This window comes from Lissotriton vulgaris, chromosome 7 (assembly GCF_964263255.1).
Source record: "Lissotriton vulgaris chromosome 7, aLisVul1.2, whole genome shotgun sequence".
NCBI lineage: Eukaryota > Metazoa > Chordata > Amphibia > Caudata > Salamandridae > Lissotriton > Lissotriton vulgaris.
This window is the reverse complement of record NC_141695.1, coordinates 268503225-268528536: the sequence shown is the minus strand read 5'-3', so window position 1 is coordinate 268528536 and position 25312 is coordinate 268503225. Positions and strand designations below refer to the sequence as shown.

Here is a 25312-nt window from a genome sequence, read left to right as displayed (position 1 = left end):
ATAATTTAAAATTTCTAGATGTAAAAGCTCCTTTTCTTTGCGTAACGGCAAACTGAATAAAAACAATAACTGTGTTACATATCAAGACATTTTCTAAATTACAGATCTGATAAAAAGCGCTCTTATAAGAATACAGTCTGTTATCGATAAAAAGAGGGTGTAAAATTAATTTCCTAATTTCCCTATAAAAGTTACAAAACAATACAAAGTGCAGAGTGCCTTTGGTGGGGATTTGCCATCAAACGGACACTTAGGTAATTTTGCGCTCCACTTACCCATCCTAGGGAATGCTATCTGATAGTGGAGAGTACACAACCTTAATCTTGTTAGATTAAATCTATGTTGAGTATTCCTAATAAATATAAGATATGGTGAGGTGCGCAGGGAGAATGGCCCTTCAAAATAGGATTTGACACATGGTTTTAAACTCATCGCAGCTTCTCTAGTTTCTTCCCTAGATTTATAAAATCTCTCTTACTGTAAGTTTGGATACTCACAGGGTCTCTAAAATCGACATCCACATTACACTCAATTAAAAGGCCATGGGTATATTGTAACCATGGTATTTTCCTTGAGTGGTCCAGGGTAAAATAATATTGTATTATGTCCTTAGGAAAATGAGTTTCAACCTTAGCCCAAATTTGATACCACAACATAATGGCAGCCATACTGATCAAGTCACTAAGGTATGGTGCATCTGTCTCCCTGTGGGCGATAAAGGTATCTGTGGAGTTAGTAACCAATAAGACCATTCGTAAGTATTTATTTTCAAGCGTTTGTAATGGGGAAGTATTTGCCATACCCCAAAGTGCACCGCCATAAGCAACCCCTGTTGTACATTTCCTCCTATATCATTTTTAAATTTCTTGTACTGCCTTGTTGCCCACTTTTTGTAAAAATCAAAAAATTGCCTCACTTATCCTCAAAAATTTCAGTTTACAAGAATTATATGTGCACTCCATGTACCTTTGCAATTAAAGAGCAACCCCAGATAGGAAAAGGTAGATGTCCTTTCAATAGGCACTCCCTCAACGTGGTGAGTTCTACTCATAATTTTACTCTATCAGGAGTAGAAGGCCATTTGCAGTCCTGGAAATCAGGACTGCATCATCCACGAATAATAAAACAGGCTTTACTCTCTTGACAACCATAGGAGAGTCAGCTTTTAAACTCTGTAGTAAAACATCAATGCCATTGATGTATAATGAAAATCAAAGAGGGGCAAGAACGCAACCTTGTCTGATCCCTCGCGTTGTTCTAGAGTGCGTTGTGCATTCCCCGTTTTGGCCATATCTTATCTTAGAGATTAAATAAGCATATATCTGAGATAAAAGGCTAAGAATGTCATGTGGGGCGCCCATCCCTTCCAGCGTTTGCCATAACTTGGTGTGGGTTGCTAGATCAAATGTGCTGGAAAGGTCGACAAAGCAAAGATATAAACAATTTGAGGTTAACGCACTGCTCCACCGTTTCAGTAGAGTTATGTAGCCATGGATAAGCCATTCAGTAGACAGAGCTTCCGCTACTGTAAATGGAATATGGTCCAGTTTTTCAATACCAGCATTATATATTTAGCTCCCCTTTGTGCCAATTCAACCTGTTAATCTGTTAGATTATATTCTGAAAGCAGAGACGTACTCTTTAAAAAACGCCAAGGCACAAAGCCTGCGTGCAATGATTGCAGCGTCCAGCTCAATAACATGATAGAACGTAATTGAGATTGCCTATGTTGTAATATGGCCAAATCTTGTTCTAGGATGTCTATTGCATAAGACACAGTGTTGCTTAAGAATATATTCTGGAGGACAAAGTTGTTAACCCATTGTCTTTCACAGTTTATGATTTTTCTAAGTTAACACCGTCTTTTTCCTGTATTGTTTCTGCAGCCTCTTGTTGGGATATTTTCCAGATTTCATCATAGGCAGCGTATATGCCAGCTTATATGAAAATTTTCTGACGTGTATTTCTGGTACCTAATAAAAATTCCCTAAGATCCATGCCTTGTGAGAGTAAAGATAAGTGTTTTTTCACTTCTGTGAGTGTTGAGGTTTCTAGAGTATCAAAAAGAAAGAGTACGCAGTTCCCCTGGATAAAATCCTATTTAGACAGTTGAAACAAAGTGAGTGAAGGCACACAGGAGGGGGATCCTCCTTTTTGGGACTAGAGCCCTCACACAGCCAGCAAGCTAGGTGTCATGCTTCATCATATGGGCTCACCCCTCGTCGGGTCGGCGGTGCAATACCCGACAGGCACCCATAAAGGGGCTCTTTGGCGGAGATCTTTTGTTCCTGCCGTTTGATGGTCCATTATTATCAATCAATCAATCAATCAAAGCATTTGTATAGCGCGCTACTCACCCAGAGGGTCTCAAGGCGCTTGGGGAAAGGGGGTCCGCTACTGCTCGAACAGGCAGGTCTTCAGTTGCTTCCTGAAGGAGAGGTGGTCTTGGGTCAGGCGGAGGTGGATGGGGAGGGAGTTCCACGTCTTGGCAGCCAGGTAGGAGAAGGATCTTCCTACCGTGGTGGCTCTTCGGATGCGGGGGATGGCGGCGAGGGCTTGGCTGGTCGATCTGAGCTGGCGGGTGGGAGTGTAGAAGGTCAGACGGTTGTTGAGGTATCTTGGGCCTTGGTTGTGGAGAGCTTTGTGTGCGTGGGTGAGGAGTCGGAACGTGATTCTCTTGCTGACAGGCAGTGCAGGTTTCTCAGGTGTGCGGAGATGTGGCTGTGTCGGGGGATGTCCAGGATGAGGCGTGCGGAGGCGTTCTGAATGCGCTGGAGTCTTTTCTGGAGTTTGGCTGTGGTGCTGGCGTAGAGGGAGTTGCCGTAGTCCAGTCGGCTGGTGACGAGGGCCTGGGTGACCGTCTTCCTGGTTTCGGTGGGGATCCACCGGAAGATCTTGCGTAGCATGCGTAGGATGTTGAAGCATGACAAGGAGGCGGCATTGACTTGTCTGGTCATGGAGAGGAAGGAGTCCAGGATGAAGCCCAGGTTGCGTGCATGGTCTGCTGGTTTGGGTGCACTGCCCAGGGCAGGGGGCCACCAGGGGTCGTCCCAGGCGGAGGGCGAAGATCCCAGGATGAGGACTTCCGTCTTTTCTGAGTTCAGTTTCAGGCGGCTGGTCATCATCCACTCGGCTACATCTTTCATCCGTTCGTGTAGGTTGGTTCTGGTGGTGGCGGGGTCATTGGTGAAGGAGAGGATCAGCTGGGTGTTGTCGGCGTAGGAGATGATGTTGAGGTTGTGTTGGCGTGCGATGGGGGGATCATGTAGATGTTGAACAGCGTGGGGCTGAGTGATGATTCTTGTGGTACGCCGCAGATGACTTTGGTGGCCTCGGATCTGGACGGGGGGAGGCGTACTCTCTGTGTTCTTCCGGCGAGGAAGGAGATGATCCATTCTAGTACCTTCTCCTGGATTCCAATGTTGTTGAGGCGCTGCACAAGGGTGCGGTGGCAGACCATGTTGAACGCCGCGGAGAGGTCCAGGAGGATGAGGGCCGCTGTTTCCCCGCTGTCGAGCAGTTTTCGGATGTCATTGGTGGCTGCGATGAGGCGGTCTCGGTGCTGTGGTTGGCTCGGAAGCTGGACTGCGAGTGGTCGAGGGATCCATTCGTCTCGAGGAAGGCAGCCAGCTGTCTGTTGATGGTCTTCTCGATGACTTTGGCAGGAAAAGAAAGGAGTGAGATGGGGCGGTAGTTTTTGAGGTCGGTGGGGTCCGCTGATGGTTTCTTCAGTAGGGCGCTGAGCTCGGCGTGCTTCCAACTCTCAGGGAAGGTGGCGGTGTCAAAGGAGGCGTTGATGATGTCCCGTAGGTGGGGTGCGATGACGGAGTCGGCCTTGTTGAAGATGTTGTGAGGGCAGGGGTCTGTTGGGGAGCCGGAGTGGATGGAGTTCATCGTGCAGATGGTGTCTTCTGTGTTGACCGGGGTCCAGGCATGGAGGGTGGTGGTGGGGGGTGTTGATGTGGTCGTAGGGTGTGTCGGCTGTGTGATGAAACTGTTGTGTATGTCTGTGATCTTGTTGTGGAAGTACAAGGCGAGCGAGTTGCAGAGGTCTTGCGAGGGAATGATGTCGTTGTTTCCGGCGCTAGGGTTCGAGAGCTCTTTGACGATGTTGAAGAGCTCCTTGCTGTTGTGGGCGTTGTTGTCTAATCGTTCCTTGAATGCGGTTCTCTTGGTGGCGTGGATCAGCTGGTGATGCTTTCGAGTGGCAAGCTTGAGGATGGTCATGTTTTCTGTGGTTGGGTCTCTGCGCCAGGCTTTCTCGAGGGCTCGGCAGTTCTTCTTGGAGCTTTTGAGTTCGTCGGTAAACCAGGATGCTTTCTTGGAGCCTGGTCTGGCGGGGGGGTCTTCAGTGGAGCAAGGTCGTCTGCGCAGTTGTTGATCCACCTCGTGAGGTTATTGACGGCTTGGTTGGGGTTCGCTGAGCTGGCTGGAGGGTCTGTCTCAGGGATGTGGCGAGCTGGTCGGCTGTGATCTTGTTCCAGCTCCTGCGGGGAACCTGTTGCGGGTGCTGATGGGTTGTGGTCCTTTTGAAGCTGAAGTGGACGCAGCTGTGGTCTGTCCAGTGGAGTCCGGCTGCATGGCTGAAGGAGAAGTCCTTGCTGGAGGAGAAGACAGGGTCAAGCGTGTGGCCGGTGTAGTGGGTGGGGGTGGTCACCAGTTGCTTGAGTCCGAGGTTGGCGAGGTTGTCCAGCAGGGTGGTGGTGTTGTGGTCGTTGTTGTTCTCCAGGTGGAAGTTGAGGTCACCGAGGAGGATGTAGTCAGCGGAGGGGAGGGCGTGCGGGCTGATGAAGTTGGCAATGTCTTTGCTGAATTGCGTGCGTAGTCCCAGGGGTCTGTAGATGAGGGTGCCTCTGAGGGTGGTCTTGGGGTTGGTGTGTATCTGGATGTGCAGGTGTTCGGCGGCTGTAAGGGTGTCGTCGGTGTTGGTCGTGACGCGGATGGTGTTCTTGTGGATGATGGCGATGTCTCCTCCCGTCTGGTTGACGCGGTCCCTCCGGGTGATCTTGTATCCGTCCGGGATGGCGATGGCGATGTCGGGTGCTGAGGAGGCGTTCATCCAGGTCTCCGTCAGGAAGGCGACGTCTGGAGATGCGGTGTCGAGGAGGTTCCAGAGTTCTACGAAGTGGCTGTGGACCGAGCGAGTGTTGAGCAGGATGCACTTCAGGTGGTTGCTGCTGGGGGTCGGCTTGGCCGGTGCGGTGCAGGTCCGGATGCAGGAGAACTTGCAGGATTGGCAGGTGAAGGGTCCGTGGGTGCGTCCCGGGGTGGCTTGGTGACAGCCGGGGATTCGGCCGGTGTTGAGTGCATTGAGGGTAGCGGGGTCATAAGTTCAGCGGGCGAGCTGGCATCTTCGGGGGCCAGGGGGTCTGGGCTGGGCGCGGTCCAGCCGAGGACGGGCGCAGACGGGCTTACCTTTGGCGCGCCCGCTGTGCGTCAACGCTGCGCATGGGCATGCACTCTGCCATAAATTGAGAGTGGGGAGGGGAGGGGCGAGGGAGGAGCAGCTGGGAGGCGGGAGCGGGGTGGTGAGAGGGGGGGAGCGGTGAAGCTGGAGGGAGTGGGGGTGGGGCCGCGGGGGAGCAGCGGCAGGGAGCGGGTGGGTCGGCGGTGGAGGCAGAGGGCAGGCGAAACAATACGGGAAAAACAATCACGGCACAGTAACTCAGGGGTACAGGAGACAAGCAAACAATCACGGCACAAAACTAATCAGGCACAATGCTACTCATGGGTACAGGAGGCAAGAACAATCACGGCACAAAACTAATCAGGCACAATACTACTCAGGGGTACAGGAGAACAATACTTAGCAGGGGCACAGGACGAACTGGCAGCAGCAGTGGCGGTGTATACCGGGACACTCGGGGGGGGCCACGCGGCGGGAGGAGCGACCGGCTCTGACCAGGTCAGGTCAGGTCACAGCTCCCCGCCTCGCGGACACCACCTTTTCAATCCAATGGGAGGGAGGAGCAGCTGGGAGGCGGGAGCGGGGTGGCGAGAGGGTGGGGAGCGGTGATGCTGGAGGGAGCGGGGGTGGGACCGCAGGGGGGAAGTGCCAGAGAGCGGGGTGGGTCGGCTGGAGACAGAGGGCAGGCGAAACAATACGGGAATAACAATCACGGCACAATAACTCAAGGGTACAGGAGACAAGCAAACAATCACGGCACAAAACTAATCAGGCACAATGCTACTCAGGGGTACAGGAGGCAAGAACAATCACGGCACAAAACTAATCAGGCACAATACTACTCAGGGGTACAGGAGAACAATACTTAGCAGGGGCACAGGACGAACTGGCAGCGGCAGTGGTGGCGGATACCGGGACCCTCGGGGTGGGCCACGCAGCCGGAGGAGCGACCGGCTCTGACCAGGTCAGGTCAGGTCAGGTCAGGTCTATAGAGTAGGTTCCTGCTTTCCCGGACCCTTAAGCTTGAAAAGCAACCACTCTCCTTGTTTTTAGTGAGGTGGGTTACCACTTTATTAAAAGTTTGTTGTGGACTAACCAACCTCTTTTAAATCACCTAAACCCTTCACTGTTATCCCCTAGGGCCCTCACATACAAATCATCAAACGGCAGGAACACAAGATCTCTGCCAAAGAGCCCCTTTATGGGTGCCCGTCGAATATTGCACTGCCGACCCGACGAGGGTCGAGCCCATATGATGAAGCATGACACCTAGCTTGCTGGGTGTGTGAGGGCTTTAGTTCTGAAAAGGTGTATCCCCCTCCTGTGTGCCTTCACTCACTTTGGTTTCAACTGTCTAAATAGGTTTTTATCCAGGGGAACTGCATACTCTTTCTTTTTGATACTCTGCTGCCAGGGCACGCACACTGGACCCCGTTAACAAAGTCCTCTTGTCCCTCTTTTTGCTAGAAATGTTGAGGTTTCTAGCCAATCAAGGCACAACTTCCCTAAACTATAGGATGCCACTACCCCTGGGTGTTCTCTCTGTACATAACAGAAGTCTGGCCTGTGGATACTATACCATTCTGTAATACCCAAGAATCTCTTATGACATATGTTCGTGTCTAATGGCCAAACAACCCATTCTTTCTGTTCTATTGTACTGTAATATGTCATCTACTGTTGCTCCATCCTCTGAAGTAGAATGTTGTACCCCCTGTGATGGTGTTGGAAACCGAGGTGTGTTCAGGTCTTTTATCTTAGCTAATCCAAGACAGGATGCCTGGTGCACAGTTTCATCTAGAAATATCATCTGCTGTGGAATGAGGCATGCTCAAAATAGTGCTTCTGTTCCCTGGTCATGCCAGTCCCTAGATCACCAGACTGATTCTAATTCTATTGTGTCCTTCCATAGGTCAAAACTCTGTTCAGACAGTTGGGCCATAAAGGAAGCAGAATAAATCTGTTTGGTGTTAGTAAGCATAGTCTTCAGTGCCAATGTCGGTGCAACCTTATAATATTATGAGGTTGGGTCTTTGGTGTTAAACCCTGAAAAATATGAACATTTCTTTGCAAAGGTATGCAAACTACTCTTTGGTGATGTAGGGCAATGTTCCAGCTGATGGTATTCAATATTTTTTTTGGGTGAAATAGATTTGTGTAGGAAATGAGGACCATAATGTTGATAACAGTACAAAGTGTCATAGTCTGAATTACCTTCTAACATTTCAGTTTTCGGAAATGCAGACAACATTTTATTAACAGTTTCAGTGTCCCAATCATCGGATCAAATATATCGAAATCAACCTTGTCCCAAACTATACCATCTGGAATAGAAACTGCTGTAATGTTCACTCATGACAAATCTGTCTGTTCACGGTGTGATGATGATAATGATGATGATGATGATGATGATGATGATGATGATGATGATGATGATGATGATGATGATCGTGATGATTATGATGATGATGATGTGATGATTGATGTGGCTTTAAAATCAAGTTGACCTTTTGGACAATAGAGCCTTGCTCCACTAATAAGCATGCTAAAAGTAATTACTAAGCCTAGCCAGAAAGAAAAAACAGTATCCCAGTAATTACCCTGAGTTCTACCCAAGGCGATACCCGGTATGTGTTTTGAAGAAAGTTTTTGACTTGATGCTTGAGTGATTGTTCAGCATTTTACGCTTATTTGTGCTACCTTTCACATCTTTAAAGCAGTAAGTTCACAATGATGTAAGTACTCATTGTACGACTGTACACAGTAAAAGGAATCACACACAATTAGTGTGGGGAATTCGTGATCCACATTTCTGAGTGCCAGTATCAGTGCTTTTAGTTCTGCCAACTGAGCCATGCAGTCTCCCAGAGATTGCGTTTTAGTGCAACTTGGGTATGGAACTTTCCATCCTGCATGCAACCTTTAACGATAACACATGCCGTGCTGTATTGTTGCTTACTCCCAATGGCCAGTTGACAAGATCCGTCAGTGTGAATAATATATTCATACTGATCTAGAGGCAAGAGTTCATTTGGGAGTGGGTATTCTTGTTCGTATTTCAGAAATGCTTGTGATTTTTGACTTGGATCAAATCTGTATTCAATGTCTGTTGCAGTTAGAGAACTAGCCCATTGTATCCATCTCAGATGTAAAGCTTTTGCATTTGGAATGCTAGCCTTTGTAACAGCTTCTAAAGCCAGTACCGGGGTTACGAATATTATGCGTTTCCCCTGAGCCAGTGCTCTTTCTCTTGCTACAGAGGTCTGAACTGCTACCGGATTTTTTCTGTTGAAGTGAAACGCATTTCTGCATTTGTGTACAGGTGTGATGTGTATGTGATTGGTACTGTTTCGCCTTCATTGAAGGTTAAGTAAGTGTATGAGCACTGACCGGCTATTACACAGATCACCGAGTTGCGCATATTCATGTGTGTCTATAAGTGTTTAGAAACAATCATGTCTTTTATTAAGTAGTAGAAAGGTTTTACTCTTGCGGCATAATCCAAAATGTATGTTCTGGCAAAATTTAGGAATCCCTTTATTCCAATCAATCCCAGTACTGTTTGCAATTGTTTAAATGTTTAAATATTTTTGGATGTTGGAGCAGCGCACACTTTTCTAAAAGTTAGTTGCCAGGCTTTTCCCTTTACTTTAAAGCTCATATCCTAAAAATAGGACACTGAGGAGGGCAATTTTTTTTATTTTTTAAAGTTAAATTTGTTGCCCTCAGAGCCGAATCCCATAATAATGGTGCCCATCCTGGTCAAGTACCTCATTAAGTCATTGTCCGTTAGATAAATATCATCCACATAGGAAAATGCTTGCTTCCTCATCAAAAGTTTGGAGTAACTCAGTTACTCTTGCTGAGAATACCCCTGGGCTGTTCCTATACCCCTGGGGGTGTTGACAAAATTGTCGCTAGGACCCTAACGCAGAGAATGTGGTCAAAGACCTGCTTTCAGGTGCTATATTTTGGCAAATAAATCCATTTGAGATATAAAGTGTTGTTTTGTATTTTTTCCGCACAATGTTATTCATTAATGCGGCACTGTGTACGTTTTGGACAACACATGTTTTTGTGCAAGTGTTTAGATGCCTGTAATCTAAAACTAGACTGATTTTGATAAAGTAAACAAAGGATTGTTCATTGGTGAGGTTACATTTTCTATCACCCCTTGGTATTCAAGTTGATCTGCGATCTCCCTGACCTGTATTTTACCTTCTTCTTGCTTTATAGGGTATTGCCTCTGAGCATTTGAGAAACTTTCAACAGGATCACATGGTGGGTTGACTCCTCATCCCACCCTGCATGATTTTTATACAATGCTGGAGCTAGGCCTACAGCCCTCTCCCGTCATATACATGTTCAAGATGTATGGAGACGAGGTTGGAGAATGCTGGAAAAATTACGTTTTCCCCCCTAGAGCACTCCAAAACAAATGCTGACGGCCATTCTTGTTCTGCTAATAGGATGTCATACCCAGATGACAGATTTTCCCTAAAGAGATCCATAACTTTCCTGGTCTTGTCCCCCTCCATTTGGAGTGTTAACTCATGTAACTTATGTGGGACTCTCACCCATGTGTCTGGTGTTTCCACCGTGATGTAATCATTCAAGTCCGCTGTCACCAGAAATTCCACCAGGGCTTTGCGAGCTATTGTTACTTCTGCCTCACTGTCTAGCATCATCAGAGCCCCTTCCCTGTTCAGAAGCTGCATCCTCTGAATTCTGCGCTTGTCTGATCTTTAGACCTGCAACTTTCTTTTTCTTAAATTGAGGTTTTGATTTTGGCTATTTTGCTGGTCTCTGGACTTTGTACGCTCCTCTTTGTGTTCCGACCGTCCTTCTCTCTTGGATGTTTTCATTGAACCCTGATGGGAACAAGAGGAACGTGTATCAGTATCCTGATACCTGTCTACCTTCCTAATGATATCCCTATTCCTGAGAGTATACCTCTTTTCAGAGGGCTCCTGCGGAGGAGATCTACTTCTGGATTGAGATCTCTTTTCCGTATAGTTTTGTTGTTTTTTTATTTTCCCACTTCTTTTTAGAAGAAGAAGAAGGTATCTGCTTAGAAGTGTCCTTTTCAGGACTGCCCATCAGTTGTGGTTTTAAAGCTTTCCCACCTAAACTGTCTATGCCTAATTAGGCATATGCAGTTTCTATTAGCTTGGGTAGTTCATGTGGTTGGTCTAACGGACTGAACTCCAGATTGCCACTGATGCTGCTTCGGCTAGTATTTTGGCTGATACCTGGTCATCCCTAAGTTCAGAGCAGGCTCTGCTCCAAACTAGTTTTGTATCTGTCACAATACATCTGTTATCACGGCTAATGAAGGAATACAATGAGTTCTGGTATATATGGCAGCAAAGACTGTACCCCAAGTGGTACAATCTTCTAACTGCAGTGTTATCCCCAAGGGCAAGAAGATTGTTAACATTCTGTGTTTTTCAAATGTGGTAGTATTTGGGAATACAGCCTCGAGCTGAGTTATATTTTGAGCCACCTAGAATGGTATTTGTTCATGTTTCGTGGGCATTTTGCCCATTTGTTTGTGGAGTTATTTTAGTTGCGGTACCCTGGGATTGAGTACCATTTGTTGAATTGTTGTTGACTGGACTGTAAAAGTCCACATGATGTATTGAGTCAAGTTTCTGTAGATTCTAATTAAATCTTTGTGTTGTATGAGTAAGTCTGATTGTGGATGTGGTGTGTAGCCTGCAAATACGGGCCATGTTGCCCCATCTTCTCCGAGCGGGCCTAATCTTACTCTATTTCTTAAGTGGGGTAGGGCACCTTTAAACCAGTAAAAATGTTCCTGGTAAGTGAGTGGAACTTCTATGTTCTCGCAAGGACCTAATTCCGTTGGTGCAGCTCCTTCTGTGTAAGAGTAAAATGTGTGTGTTCTAGCATCTGTTTCAAGGAATGTAACCCACGAAAAGAATACCTCTGCTTTGTTTTATTTGTGTGCCTCAATCACAAAGGCTACTAAGCCACCCCTAGACATTGAACCATGTTCTAGTAGTTTCAGGGTGATAGTACATCTGAATTTAGGTGGAATGAGAATTCCATCCACCTCTTCTTTTCCTGAGAAGTGCAGATCCACCACTGTGTTATTTTCAGTCCCAGTCTCCGTCATTTTATGAAACGAAGAACTTTGTTTAAGGGAACTAGGTAACTTGTTATGCACAATTTAGGAACACTATGTCCTGTTAAGCTTGATTAACCAGTATCCAATAAATAGGATATTTCGCCTACTTAGCTGTGGCAGAGTTTGTACTCACTCACTCCAGATGCCGCTGGCGTTTTGTGAGTAGGGGTTTCTTAGAATAAGCATGACTGAACTACTAAGACTCTACTGTTAAATAAGTGCCATACCAATGTTGGTGGCGCCATGTTGTCTGGTTCCTGCAGTACCCATGCAGGACCTGTACGTTTAGATAACATAAACGGTGGGATTTGTGGCAGACTGGTTCCGTACACCCAGAGCGGGCAATTTTAGCCTATTTGCATTTGAACTAGCTTACAGGGCCACTAGTATCTTATCAGGGAGAGATTAGTTTCTGGCAACCTTAGAACATGACAACCCTGATCCCTCAAGATCGTGGACACAATGTACTACTTTTTGCTCACTCACTTGTGCTCCTTTAGTCCATCTCAAAGATACACATAATAAACAGTCTGGGCATTTCAATTAGAGTTTATTGAACAGTTGTTATTCTTGAGTAAAATATATGAGCTGCAACAACTATTAGACAGTAGCAGAGATATATGATTAGCAGTACTATGAATATAAAAGGATAGTACAGTTCTACCATCTTGCAATAAGCATGAATAAATATATGAATATAAAATGCATGATAAAATTGTGCGTACTCCTACGATGCCTATCTAGATGTACCTAAGTGTACATAGCATGTGAGTAGGTGTGAAGCTGAGAATCCCTCTAAGATTATGTTGAACCCCATTACCTGAAGTGTGAGAATGTCAGAGTCATTCTTGGTCTCGAGTTGGACACCCCACAAGGCATGTTCAGACCACTGTCAGCTGGAGCATCTGCATGCAGGAGCCTCAGAGTCTCTGGTCAGTGTGTCAGCATGGAAGTCTCAGTTTCCTCGAACTACTGCTAGCAAGAGGTGCTGTATTTATACAGAAAAGTTTATAGAGTCCCTTTGTCCCTTGTTCTTGTGTTAGCCATTGTGGGATATGAGCATGACATATGTGAAGAACCTTGTGCGTAGTTATAGATATTAGCAAGATGGTGTATAGCCCCTGCCCGGTGTCCAAGTAGCCTTATGAATATTCATTCATGTTGTGTCAATCTAAAGATGAAGTCATAGAACACTAATGTCCAGGGAAACCCTCCTTCTGCACCCAAGCCTAGAACTAGATAAAAGGTCCAGTCCATAAAAGGCGTTCAATCTTTAAAAGGCTTGTTACTGTTTAATGTAGGGGGGATGAGGTAGGTGAAAGAGTATGATGTTACCTGATCCCATATTAGTGTACCTATATGAAACATAACACTCATGACATCATATCTATTTGATAACTCACTTCGATGACCACATGTAACTAATATGGGAATAGCCAGGAGAGTAGAACAAGTACAGTGAGCTCTACAGCAAGTATACAAAAGCAGAAAAGAAGACAGAGCTTCTGTGTCTTATGTAACAGCTATGCTTGGACTGCATTTAGGTCTCTTTACCTGGAATGAGGATGAGAATTGTGTTTCCCTTGAGAATACAGAAGTTAAGTGAAAGAGGTAGATACTTCTCATACTTAGTGACCAAAAAGGAAATTTTCTTTCCATCCATCACTGGATTACAGCCAACCATCTCAACTTCTTTATGCTTCTCAAACGTTTTCTCTTTTCACAATAGTACTTTTTCCTGAATCCCTGTGATCACTTTTGAATTCCTAGTGCCAGGTTCCCTGTAAGGGTATCCTGTGCCACACAACTTTTTTTTGTTTAAAGGTTTAATAAAGTTACTTGACTTTCCTATTATCTACTACACCAGTTCTCTAAACATTTCATAGAGAAATGATTGCATAGAACCCTTAAAGGACACAAGTTCAAATCCTGGCACATTCATGCAGCCTCTGATCCTTCTGAAATGAATAGTATGGACATATCTTCAAGTTGGTAATAAAAGCATGCTTCAAACTCACGGTCACTGGCAGAAGGTGCTACGGGCAAATAGGAAGGTATTGATATTGCCTGCCCTTCTTATCTTTGCTATGTCTCCCAAAGCCTCATTCATCTTATCTTTGCTATGTCTCCCAAAGCCTCATTCATCTTATCTTTGCTATGTCTCCCAAAGCCTCATTCATTTTCTCCCCTCACTCTTGAGTACACATGAAATCAATTTATTGGACTCCATGTTTCAACTATCTATTCACAGCCTGAAATTAGATTCCATCCTCAACTTAATTAATTTGTTTTCTTTATGTTCTGAATGTTCCATCGTTGTACATGGTTTCAACTTTCCATTTTTGTTTTCTATACTATTAGGTGTAAAGCACTAGTATTCGTGCTCTCTCACCCGTAACTGATGTCAGTGCATTTATCGTCTTTCTATTGCTTCCTATGATTAGTGCGCACTGGTTATCAACAAGTGGAGGCTTTTCATTTGTAACCAATCCTGATAAAAACATTTTTATGAACAAACGACAACAACAAAAAATGTATCCTTTGATAATAGTGCGAGCAAGGAACATCCGATCCTCACCTTCAAATATATGACTATCTCTTCATCTTGGTGGAGACTCTTAGCCAAATCTTCACTTTTACTTCTTAATGGCTCAAGATTCCTCTGAAATGCTTCCTGTAAATGGTCAGATATTGATAAGCAGAATTAATGGTCTCTGATAAATCATCTTGTGATGTTACTGAATTTTCTTAATTATTAGATAAAATAGGGTAAGATCATGACAAAGACATGTCATACACTAATGAGAGGTGAAATAGAAGTGAGGAACAATATGTACATTAGCCAACAGTGAGCATGAGTTTAGCTAAATTGCACTAAAAATTCCTAGAAACAGATTGTATGATATTGAGGATCTATGAGATGCCATGTCTAGTCATACAATTTAAACACTATCTAAATCACCTTCAGTATAAATCACAATAAAAACGCGTTTTGCCTTTAGAAAGGACAAGCATTGTACATATAACAGCCAAACCGTTTTTAATGTCCCGGATGTGTTAAGCAGATTATGTTCGCGTTTTTGGAATTCTGCAAAATGTAATGTAGTACGCAGCGTTTTTCATTGCGTTCTTAATTGAAACAAAAACAGATATTTGTCACAGTTCGGATTACAGACACTATCTTAAGAGGAAATAATGGTTCTGCAGAAACGTATTTCACAGAAAACAAATAGGGGATCATTCCGAGTGCCGTGGTAAGTAGAGAATCCTGTTGGTGTCTGCTTTCACCAGCACAGGTCACCTTCAGATTGGACTCTGCCCAGGAGTTTTTGCATGTGCAGTTTCCTTTGTTACTGTAAGGTCAGCACAGAAATACTGGTTCTACAACCTGTTTCATTGAGCTGTACGTGCTTGAGAGAGCGCAATTTGAATGAAACACATGTCCGTACCATATTTACAAGCATATCGCATAAAGTTAGAAGTTGTAACGTGAAGTAGCGTAAAGTTAGCCGATGTAACTTAAGTAATAGGAAATGTATCTGTATTCACTTTAGAATATGCATTAGAAAGGCCCGTATACATAGGGTGGTCAAATATAGAAATGTGAAAATGCTTAAACGTGCTAAACTGAATACGTATGTAACCATTAGACGGAGAAAGCGGTAAAATGTAAAGCAAAGAAATGTGTAGACTATATAGCACTGTGTAGAAATGAGAGTATAACGTTGTATTTTATGTAACATGCATTCAAGTATAATCAATAGTTTGCTAATTCGATTATATATATAAGAGTGTTAAAAGTCATACTGTGTAAAGGAGTTTGTAGGAATTTTAGAATATTGTGGTCATGTGTGATTTTAACCTAACGGACCAAGGGTTCGCAAGAGCGTAGTCCACTGCATGTAATTTAGTGGTCTCACAGGAAGAGGGGGATAGCTTTGATCTGTACGTGCGAGACGAGAGTCAAAGGTCTTGTTAAATTTAAAGTGACAATGCTGGACGAAGTTTATGGCTTAAGTGAGATAAGGGACGCTTGGAATTTGGGGTCTTGTTTAGAAATGACCGTTCACAGGACCAAACGAGGTTATAATCACAACGGTAATGAATAGAGTTCTGTTGAGGTGATAGGCTTTGCTCTGAAAGTGTCAACTGGAATGTCATGAGGTTACCAGCAAGATGACGAAGATGGCGCCTAAGAAGCAAGGTCAACTTAACGGACAACGCGAAGAGATGAAGCTATGGAAAAACCCAGAATGAGATCACGTGAAATGTGTACGTGGTGGGCGTCGAAGGGGCGTTCCACCCATACTGTGATTTTGTATTTAGGGACAGCACCCCGGGGAGAAGTTAGCGCAGAACAGAAGATCAGAGAGCAGAGCGCAAGAGAGCAGTAGGCCGAGGACCCTTAGAGAGCGGATGGGTAGGCAGAAAGGGTACTGTTTCTCGACATAGAATTCCATCTGAGACTAAGAAAGTTTGAACTTCTTTGGAAGTCAAACTGCTGACACCTTTTTAGGTAAAAGAACTTGCAGAGTAAGGATGTCACTTAGTATAGAGTAGGGACAGATTTAACTTGTTTTTATCTTCTTTTAGATGACGCAACAGATCCACTTTGTGTCTATGTTATTCAATTTGTTGATTTTAGAATTGGTTCTGATTGTATTCTTTTGTAGACTGAGATTCTTTAGGGAATTTATGTTCCTTTTAGTTCCTGTATACTTGTTGAATCTTATCCTGAGAGGATTGTATATGCAATTGACATTAATTTTATATTAAACTTTTAAACTTTATCAGTCGTAAGTGGTTCTTCAGAGTTGCGTCAGTTTATGGGGTTGATCTAATCTTATGTGGGTTTGCCTTTTACTCAATGACAGTCAATAATCGATCCAAAATTGGAAGAATGAGATAGGTATCTAAGTAATCAGAAAAGGTATCAAAATCTCATTCCCCGCAGTTGGTAGCAGAGAAAGATGGTTGGCTTCTTGAGGAAGGCAACCTAGGTCAGGTCTAGATTACCCCAAGGTCCCTAGTCATCGGCGACCAGAAGAAGAATCCCTGCCGAAGAAGGTGCTGACGGTGCGAGAGAGAAAAGCAGCAGAGTCGGTCGAGAGTGAGTATAAGGGTCATGCGTTGCCAGATTGCGGTGTTTTGTGTTGTACCTGTGTTGTAATGTCAAGCGGAGTTGAATGCCTGTAGTGTGATTGAGGGAAGGTTGTGAGCGCGCGCAACCGGATAAAATCTTAAGTCCAAGGAAGGGCTTAAGTGGTTTGGGTGTATCGAACACCCAGAGTAATTGTCTACCATTAAAGGGGATCATGAGGTACCATTGATCGCCCGCAGGACCGAGATAGGGGGAATGTCTGAGTGTGTGTATGAGTAACGGACGCTGGTCGGACGTTTACTGTGTGTAAGTAACCTATCAGAAAAGGCGAGCGTCTGAACGTGAGAGGAAAGACGTCTCGTCAGTTGAGGTGACAATTACAGTTAGACTGTGGACGTACAGTCAAGAAAAGTGATCGCTTGGACGGAAGTAGTCATTTTTCGGCGTATGAATGAAAACGCATGCAAGACCGTGAGACGAGCTGAGAAAGGAGGGGAACTGCTGCAGAGGGGACGAGTGACGTCAGCGTAGAGCCGCGCTGGGATTGGCCGGTCAGCGTAGAGTCGCGCTGGGATAGGCTGGTCAGCGAGAGCCGCGCAGGGATTGGTTGTTTGTCATCGGGAAGTAAACAAGGAAGAGAAATAAGGAACAATCGCAGATTTTTGAAAATGAAGTGTTTTAAGCGTTTAAGGGCAATCTTTAAGAGAGATAGAGGAAGCTCGTATGCAGGGGAAGAAGCCCCACCAGAAGGCACACCAGCTTATTATATGGCTGTGAATGTAGGGTTACACTCAATCCTATGGATCTCTGAGTGGAGTAAGCTAACGGAAGGAAATGAGGAACTGACGTTTCCGAGATACGGGACGTTTAGGTTAGAAGTATTGAATCAACTGAAAGCGGTAATGCTAGCAACGAGACCTCTACCGAGGCCAACACAGTTCGAAGCCCTTAGTGCATGGTTCAGGGCGGCACACGATAAGAGCTCGAATAGACGCCAAGAAAGAGTGAGACGATCGGTAAAAGCACTACAGGATGCTAAATGGGATGATGAAGCTAAAAAGTGGAGGGTGCAAAAAATAGAAGCAGACAAATTGTACCCACTGCTAGAGGCTACAGGAGGGAACAAAAAGCCTCTAGAAGAAGATGAGGATAGCGAGTCGGATGATGGTCTGATAGAGAGGCTACTAATGGACAGACCACCTCCGTACAACAGAGAAGCCGAAAGTCCCGAACTACAGCAAGGGGACGGGGCTAGGTGGGGGGAATATAAACCGCTCCCAGTAACAGAGTGGGATCCCAAGAAAGGTGAGGTAGTACCTCAATCTAGTCCCGTACAGAGAGTAGTAGGAAGATTCGTGGTCCAGAAGGTGCCAGAAACGGAGTGCGCTAGATCGTATCAACTGCCAGATGCTCTACAGGTACCTGTTACCATAGGTCCTATAGTGTCAATCTATAACCCGGAGGGAGCCCAGCAGGAGGAACAGGCACGGTGGGACAGGGAAAGGGCAGAGATGGAAAGTAGGAATAATACGATCAACTCCCAAAGGCAGTTGCTAGGACCAAGGAATCGGAGTACCCCATTGGGTCCAGTAACGGATCCCTGGATAGAACAGGGGGGTCAGAGAGGACAGATGGATCTGAGGGGACCGAAACCAAAAACCTTTAAGGAATTAAGGGAGTATTTGAAAGAATGGGATGCTGCCGAAGAGACTCAGAATAAAAGAATAGAAACAGAAGCAGAATGGAGAGATCAAGATAACAGGATCCTCTCTCACTGCGGAGCTGGAGAAAGCAGCCCGGAGTGGGAGGGAGGGAGTCAAGGAAGCAAAGGAGATACTTGCCATACCATCGGTGGCAATAGACAATTGTGTGAAGACAAGAGTACAGGATGTGGGGGGATGCCTCTCCCCATCCTTAGTGAGGGAGAACGAAAGACACAGGAGTACCGAAATAGTTTCAGGTGCACTCACCATGCCCCAGACGAAAATGTGCGACATTGGAGTCACGAGGGTATGGAGAGTCGCGAAAGGTCTCGCTATGCATCCGGTGATCACGGACGGGATCGCGGAAGCATGGAGGGCCGTGAAGGACCTTTCCGTTTATTAAGTGACACCAGACAGCAAGGGAATAGCAGTGATTTAGAACAGAACGGAGGATCCTATCTCGCATCTAGAGAGGCCGAGCTGAAAAGACAGGATGCAGTGATGGGAAATAGAACATTGTTCCACCATACCCCAAGGGAAGATGGAAAAGCTTGGGATCTAGAGAGGTGGGAACAAAGAGAAGCAAGAAGGACTCCTCATAACTCACCTGTGCCCAGACGTAGGACTCGTAGTGGGGGTGAGAGGGATGTGAACGAACCACCTAGGAGTGAGGTACTGAGAGCTGAGATAAAAGCAAAACGGCTCGATGTAACCAGTTTGAAGTCAGATTTGGATGAAATAATAGATGGCACATTGCCAATGGAAAGGATCGATCTGTATGAACAGGATGAAATACTGTTTATATCTAAGGATGTTACTCGGAAAGCGAGAGCAGTTCATGAAAAATTATCTGAGTTGGCAGATAGGTATATGATAGACTTATCACGAACTAAAGCTTTACAGGGCAACCATAGGTTAAATTGCACAGATCAGGATCTAGATGAGCGTAGGACGATTGGGCTGAAAGTACACATAAAGGAACTGATCTTGAGTATCAGATTGTGGAGGAATTTGGATAAATGGGAGGAAAGATGGTCCAAGAGGGGATCTGTCAGAAGGAGTACACTTACGAGGTCCCCGGATGGAGAGCTAATGCGAATGGAAGCTTTCCCTTTGCGAGAAATCGCGAACGGAAACTACGTGCATGTGCCCTGGAGTAGAGGGGATCTAGCGGCATTTACAAATTCTTTCCCAAAGTTAAGGGAGAACCCCGTTGAGTGGTACAAACAGGTAGAGAGGTTTGTGAAGATCTCTAAGGTGCTGTGGGTCGACTTGAACACCCTGTTTGACATTGTAGTACCCGGAGATTTGTGGACGGCATGTAAGCTTAGTGTCGAATGGCCCATTTGTGAACCCACGAGGGATGCCCAGACGAATGGTCCATCAGAGAGAGTCATGGAAAAGTACGAGAGGGTAATTGCATGGTTAAAAGAGAAGGTGCCGTTGCAGGACATAGACTGGGTTAAGATAGATCGAACAACTCAGGAACCTAAAGAGACCGTTCACGAGTACTATGAGAGATTGCTGAAAGCATTCAAACAGTACAGTGGATTGGATGTGATGGATCCCAAAGACATAGGACAGTTTGTGTCAAAGTTTGTCCTGGGATTACGACCAGACATAAGCTTAATGATTCAACAGCATTTGATCTGTTGGCAAAACAAACCTTTAGATGAGATTCTGAGGTATGCGAGGTATTGTAGCGATGAAATAGATACAAAAGCAAAGAAACTTAAGGAAAAGCTGATGTTGGTGCAGATGCAATCAGCTGGAAAGGGTGGACAGCGACAACAGGGAACAGGAACACTAGGAAAGAAACAGAATAATCAAAGCAGAGATGAGGAAGAAAGACCGAGACCGAGGGTAGATATCGCGACACTGAAAAAGACAACGAGGTGCCATCAGTGTAACGAGGTGGGACATTGGAGACGCGAGTGTCCCTATAATGTCGAGACGGGGGAAATAGAACAGGAGGAGGATGAGGTTCAACCCAGCATGGTAAAGGGAACAGCAGTCCCAAAGGGAAAGTTTATCAAAGGGGGGACTCAGACTCCTCGAGCACCGTTCCCTCAACCGCCTCGCATTGCAAATGGAGGAAAAACCTATAGGCAACTACCACTGTTCGTAGGAGGAGAAGAATGCTACTACGTTGATCCTCTTACGGGACAACGAGTGAATAGGGAAGAAAACTGTACTCTAGGAGCAGCCTTGGAGGTAGATCAGAGAGGACCATACGTAGAAGCTGAAGTGGCTGGATGTCCTACGGCCTTTTTGGTGGATACGGGGGCCACTCGATCCACTTTGAGATCGGCGGTAGTCCCAGGTCTGCCAATGTCGGGAGAGACGATTCAGGTGGTAGGAGTCGCAAATAGGAGAATGACGAATCCTCTGACAGAACCAGTGTCAGTGAAGATAGGAAATTACAGTGATGAACATCAGTTTGTGATTTGTGATTCTAGCCCTGTGTGTCTGCTAGGAAGAGATCTGTTGTGTAAACTGAACTGCACAATATATTGCACACCTGAAGGAGTAGAAGTGCAGACTAACGATGATGATGCCGATTTTAAGGTTGTAAACTCGCAGGAATGCGTGGAACTATATCCTACCCTAACGGTGGAGGAGCTTCCACAGGACTTGAAGGAGACAGTGTCAGCTGAGGTGTGGGATTTTACTGGAGAGGAAATAGGTCTGATTAAAGGGGTAGAACCGGTAAAGATCATGGTAAAACCCAATGCCGAGTATCCAAGAACACCCCAATATAAGTTGACACCGGAGACGATAGCAGGAATAAAGCCTGTGATCGAATTCATGATTAGACAGGGAATACTGAAGGAGATCGTGGGAAGTCCATGTAACTCCCCGATTATGGGTTTGCAGAAGCCTAGTGGGAAATACAGAATAGTGCAGGACCTTCGAAAGATTAATAATATCGTTGTTTCATGTTGTCCAGTGGTACCGAATCCATCAGTGATACTGTTTCAGATACCGTTCCAAGCTGAATGGTTCACCGTGATAGACTTGTGCCAGGCTTTCTTTTCGATCCCTTTAGATGAGGAAAGCCAGTATCTGTTTGCTTTTAAGCTGGAAAATCGCGTTTTAACATGGTGTCGTATTCCCCAGGGGTATACAGAGAGCCCATCGATTTTTAACCAGCTGCTGAAGAAAAATCTTGAAAGTCTAGTACTGCCCATGAACTCGGTTCTGGTCCAGTACATAGACGACCTACTTGTGGCGTCAGAAACTGAGGAAGCTTGCAAAGTAGACACCATCACCTTACTAAATCACTTGGCTGAGAACGGACACAAGGTGTCTCCAAGTAAATTGCAGTATTGTCTGACTGAAGTGCAATACTTGGGCCATAGGATTGAAAAGGGAAAACGGAAGGTGTCTCCAGACAGAATAGAGGCGATCATGAAAATGAACGCGCCTAAAACACAAAGAGAAGTCAGGATGTTTCTAGGCATGGTTGGTTATTGTCGGCAGTGGATAGCAAACTTTTCACTGAAGGCAAAACCGTTACAAAAACTGACGCACAAGGGGGTGAGTGATCCGGTACCATGGGACAAAGATTGTTTGATGGCATTTTTGCAGCTGAGGGAGGACTTGTGTCGTGCCCCGGCTTTGGGAATGCCTGATTACGAAAAACCATTCTTGCTTTACTGCTGTGAAAGGGAAGGTTGTGCTTTAGCAGTTTTGGCCCAGATACACGGAAATGCGCGTAGACCAGTTGCATATTTTTCGGCTACATTAGATCCAGTAGCCGCAGCGTTGCCCGGATGTCTCAAATCCGTTGCTGCAACGGGTGTCAGCATTGAAAGGTGTGAAAATGTGGTGATGGGACATCAGTTAGTGGTGTACGTACCGCATTCTGTGGAATTGTTAATGACCAGGACCAAGACTCAGCATTTGACGAATAGCAGGCTCACACGCTATGAGCAAGTCATATTGGCTGCTGAGAATGTGACCCTAAAGAGATGCTCTGTCTTGAATCCTGCTACTTTGATGCCACTTCCAAATGATATTGATGATGAAATTTGTACAGATCATGACTGCCTTGATGTGACTGAACTATGCACCAAACCAAGACCAGATATCGTAGATGAGCCATTCACTGACCCTGATGAAATATTCTTTGTTGATGGTTCATGCGTAAGAGACGATATCGGTCAGCTGAGAGCAGCATATGCAGTTTGTACTATCACCGGAGTGGTGGAAGCCGCCTGCCTGGAAGGAGTACATTCCGCTCAGGTAGCTGAAATCATTGCTTTGACACGTGCCTGTTTGGCAGGCAACAAAATTCGAGTCACCATATACACCGATAGCCAGTATGGTTTCGGGGTAGTTCACGACTATGGGCAGTTATGGTCTCAAAGAGGTTACATGACCTCCTCGGGTTCTCCTATTAGGAATGGAGAATACGTGAGATTATTGTTAGAAGCATTACAAGGTCCAGAAGCTATAGCGGTTGTTAAATGCGCCGCGCACACAAAGAATACAGATTTTGTGTCGCAAGGAAACCGATACGCAGATGAAGTCGCACGTTACTGTGCGGAACAGGGGTATTCTCACACCAATGTAGAAGTGGGGGGAATACAAGAAAGAACTGAGTTGACTATGTTGTTAGACACTGTAGAGACGTGGGACGAACTGAAGTGTGTCCAGGAGAATGCACCAGATGTTGAGAAAAAAGCATGGGAAACAGCTGGGTGTACCAAAAGTGAGATGAATTTTTGGATTTCTGCAGATGGGAGAGCAGTTTTACCAAACGAACTTGTTAGTCCAATGGCAAGGAGATTGCATGGACCAGCACACATAGGTAGAGATGCTATGGTGAGAGTATTCAGACAAACGTGGTATAATCCGAAGTTTAGAGTAGCGGCAGAAGCACTATGTCAGCGTTGTGCTATATGTCAGCAACTAAACGTAGGAAAAAGAACACCAGTCACATTGAGTCACATAGGAAGGTCTGGGGGGCCTTTCAATAGAATGCAGCTGGATTTTATTGAAATGCCCAAGTGCAATCGACTCAGATACGTCTTAGTGATTGTCTGTATATTTTCCAGATGGGTTGAAGCTTACCCTACACGTAGGTGCGATACACTTACAGTAGCAAAATTGTTGCTTAGAGAGTTGATACCGAGGTTTGGGGTGCCATCCTCTTTGTAATCGGACAGAGGAACTCATTTCAACAGCGAAATAGTGAAGATGCTATGTTCAGCCTTAAGTATTGACCAGAAGCTCCACTGTAGTTATCGACCAGAAGCTTCGGGGATTGTAGAACAAATCAACAGCACAATAAAATCCAGACTCGCCAAGGTTTGTTCATCGACATCCCTGAGTTGGCCTGATGCACTTCCATTGGTCCTTATGAGCATACGTAGCACACCCGATAGAAGGACAGGTCTCTCTCCACACGAAGTGCTAATGGGAAGAGCTATGAGATTGCCATCGGTTCCGACTGCAGCATTGCTGAACATCACAGACGATTTGATCTTGGACTACTGCAAGGGACTATCTGATGCCATTCATTCTGTGTCCCTCCAGGTCCAGGCTGCAGAGGTTCCATCAGCACAAGACTTGTGCCATGACCTGTGTCCGGGGGACTGGGTCCTGGTGAAGAAGCATGTCAGGAAGAACTGTCTAGACGTGCGTTGGCGTGGACCATTCCAAGTCATACTAGTTACGAACACTGCAGTAAAGTGTGGAGGCTTGCCCAACTGGATACACGCCTCACACACCCGAAGAGTTCCAGCACCTCTGGAAGAAACAGCTCCTCTCTCGGATGAAAATCCAGCGGAAAGCGGAGAAGCCACAGAGAGGGAAAGTCAAGCTGTAGAGGTGATCGAAGAGGCTGAGCCTGTGTCGGAACAGGTTGACGACGGTCAGGACACCAGTGAGACCGAAGTTGCCTCAGAAGAAGAAAACAGCTGGGAGTTCGAGTCAGATACCGAACAAGCTGTAAGTGATCAAGAGACGAGTCCAAGAACAAGGAGCAGGAGGACAAGGAATGGAGAAGCTAGTTGGCCGGAAAGAAGGAGAAGGTCAAGCTTGAGAGCAAATTCAGAGAGAACCCTTGTCCCGATCTCTGAAGATTCGGACCTAGACGAAGAAGCTACGGATTCAGGCTCTGAGAGTCCGAGAAGATCAAGAAGGGTACGTGTGCCCTGCAGAAGATACGCCACCCCAGAATGGACTTATCTAGCAGATATCCTGGAGACAGAGATCTGGGAGAGTGAGAGAAGTGCAAGTGATCAATCTCGATCAAATTGTGACATTGGAGATATGGATGTTGACTCCTGGAATAGGGTCTGAGGAGTTACTGATTTATACAAGAATCATTGTAGATGCATAAAGACTTTTAAGTTATAAAGAAGAAGATAACCTAGCGCCGAGTGGAAAGAAGAATAAAAATTAGGGATTACATTTAGAGGACGGAGAAGGTTTAGGGTTGTCTATTGCTGAAGATAAAAAGACATTGTTGTGAAAAGAGACTTTTGTTGCTTAAAAGTGCTTCACAGACTGAGAAATCAAATAAAGCAAACAAAGATCTGAAGAAGAAAAGTTTTCCTCGAAAAAGAAAGTTGCATTGTTTGATAACATGGAGAATGGCAACCCAAACCGAAAAGCCAAATGCATAATAGGTACACTAATAGCAGTAGTAATTTTTCTCATTATTACAGTAGTTACCATATCATACATAGTAGGACATACAAGCGTAAAGGAGACAACAGATGTAAAGTCTGTAACGACTTTGAAACCTGCTCTTGTTGGAAAGAAGGAGGAGAGCAAGGTAATTCGTGAAAAGACGTTACTGGCAGATGAAGCTCGTAGGTTACACGTAGACGAGTCGCAGGGAAATTTTAGATCAAACGCATATGCCAAACTATTGTATGAGTATATTGATGCCATGGAGGCCAAAGATTGTTATGTTTGCATGCAATTGCCGGCTT

At 45.3% G+C, this 25312-nt stretch overlaps 1 protein-coding gene across 1 annotated transcript in view; it reads right to left on the bottom strand.

The window, feature by feature from the left end:
• LOC147701362 (zinc finger protein RFP-like) overlaps positions 1-25312 on the bottom strand; it is a 396387-nt gene that overhangs the window by 288259 nt on the left and 82816 nt on the right. Inside the window, exon 2 of the mRNA XM_086930058.1 lies at positions 14137-14232. Coding sequence (XP_086786184.1) covers positions 14137-14232 — 96 coding nt within the window. The remainder of the gene's footprint in view (positions 1-14136; positions 14233-25312) is intronic.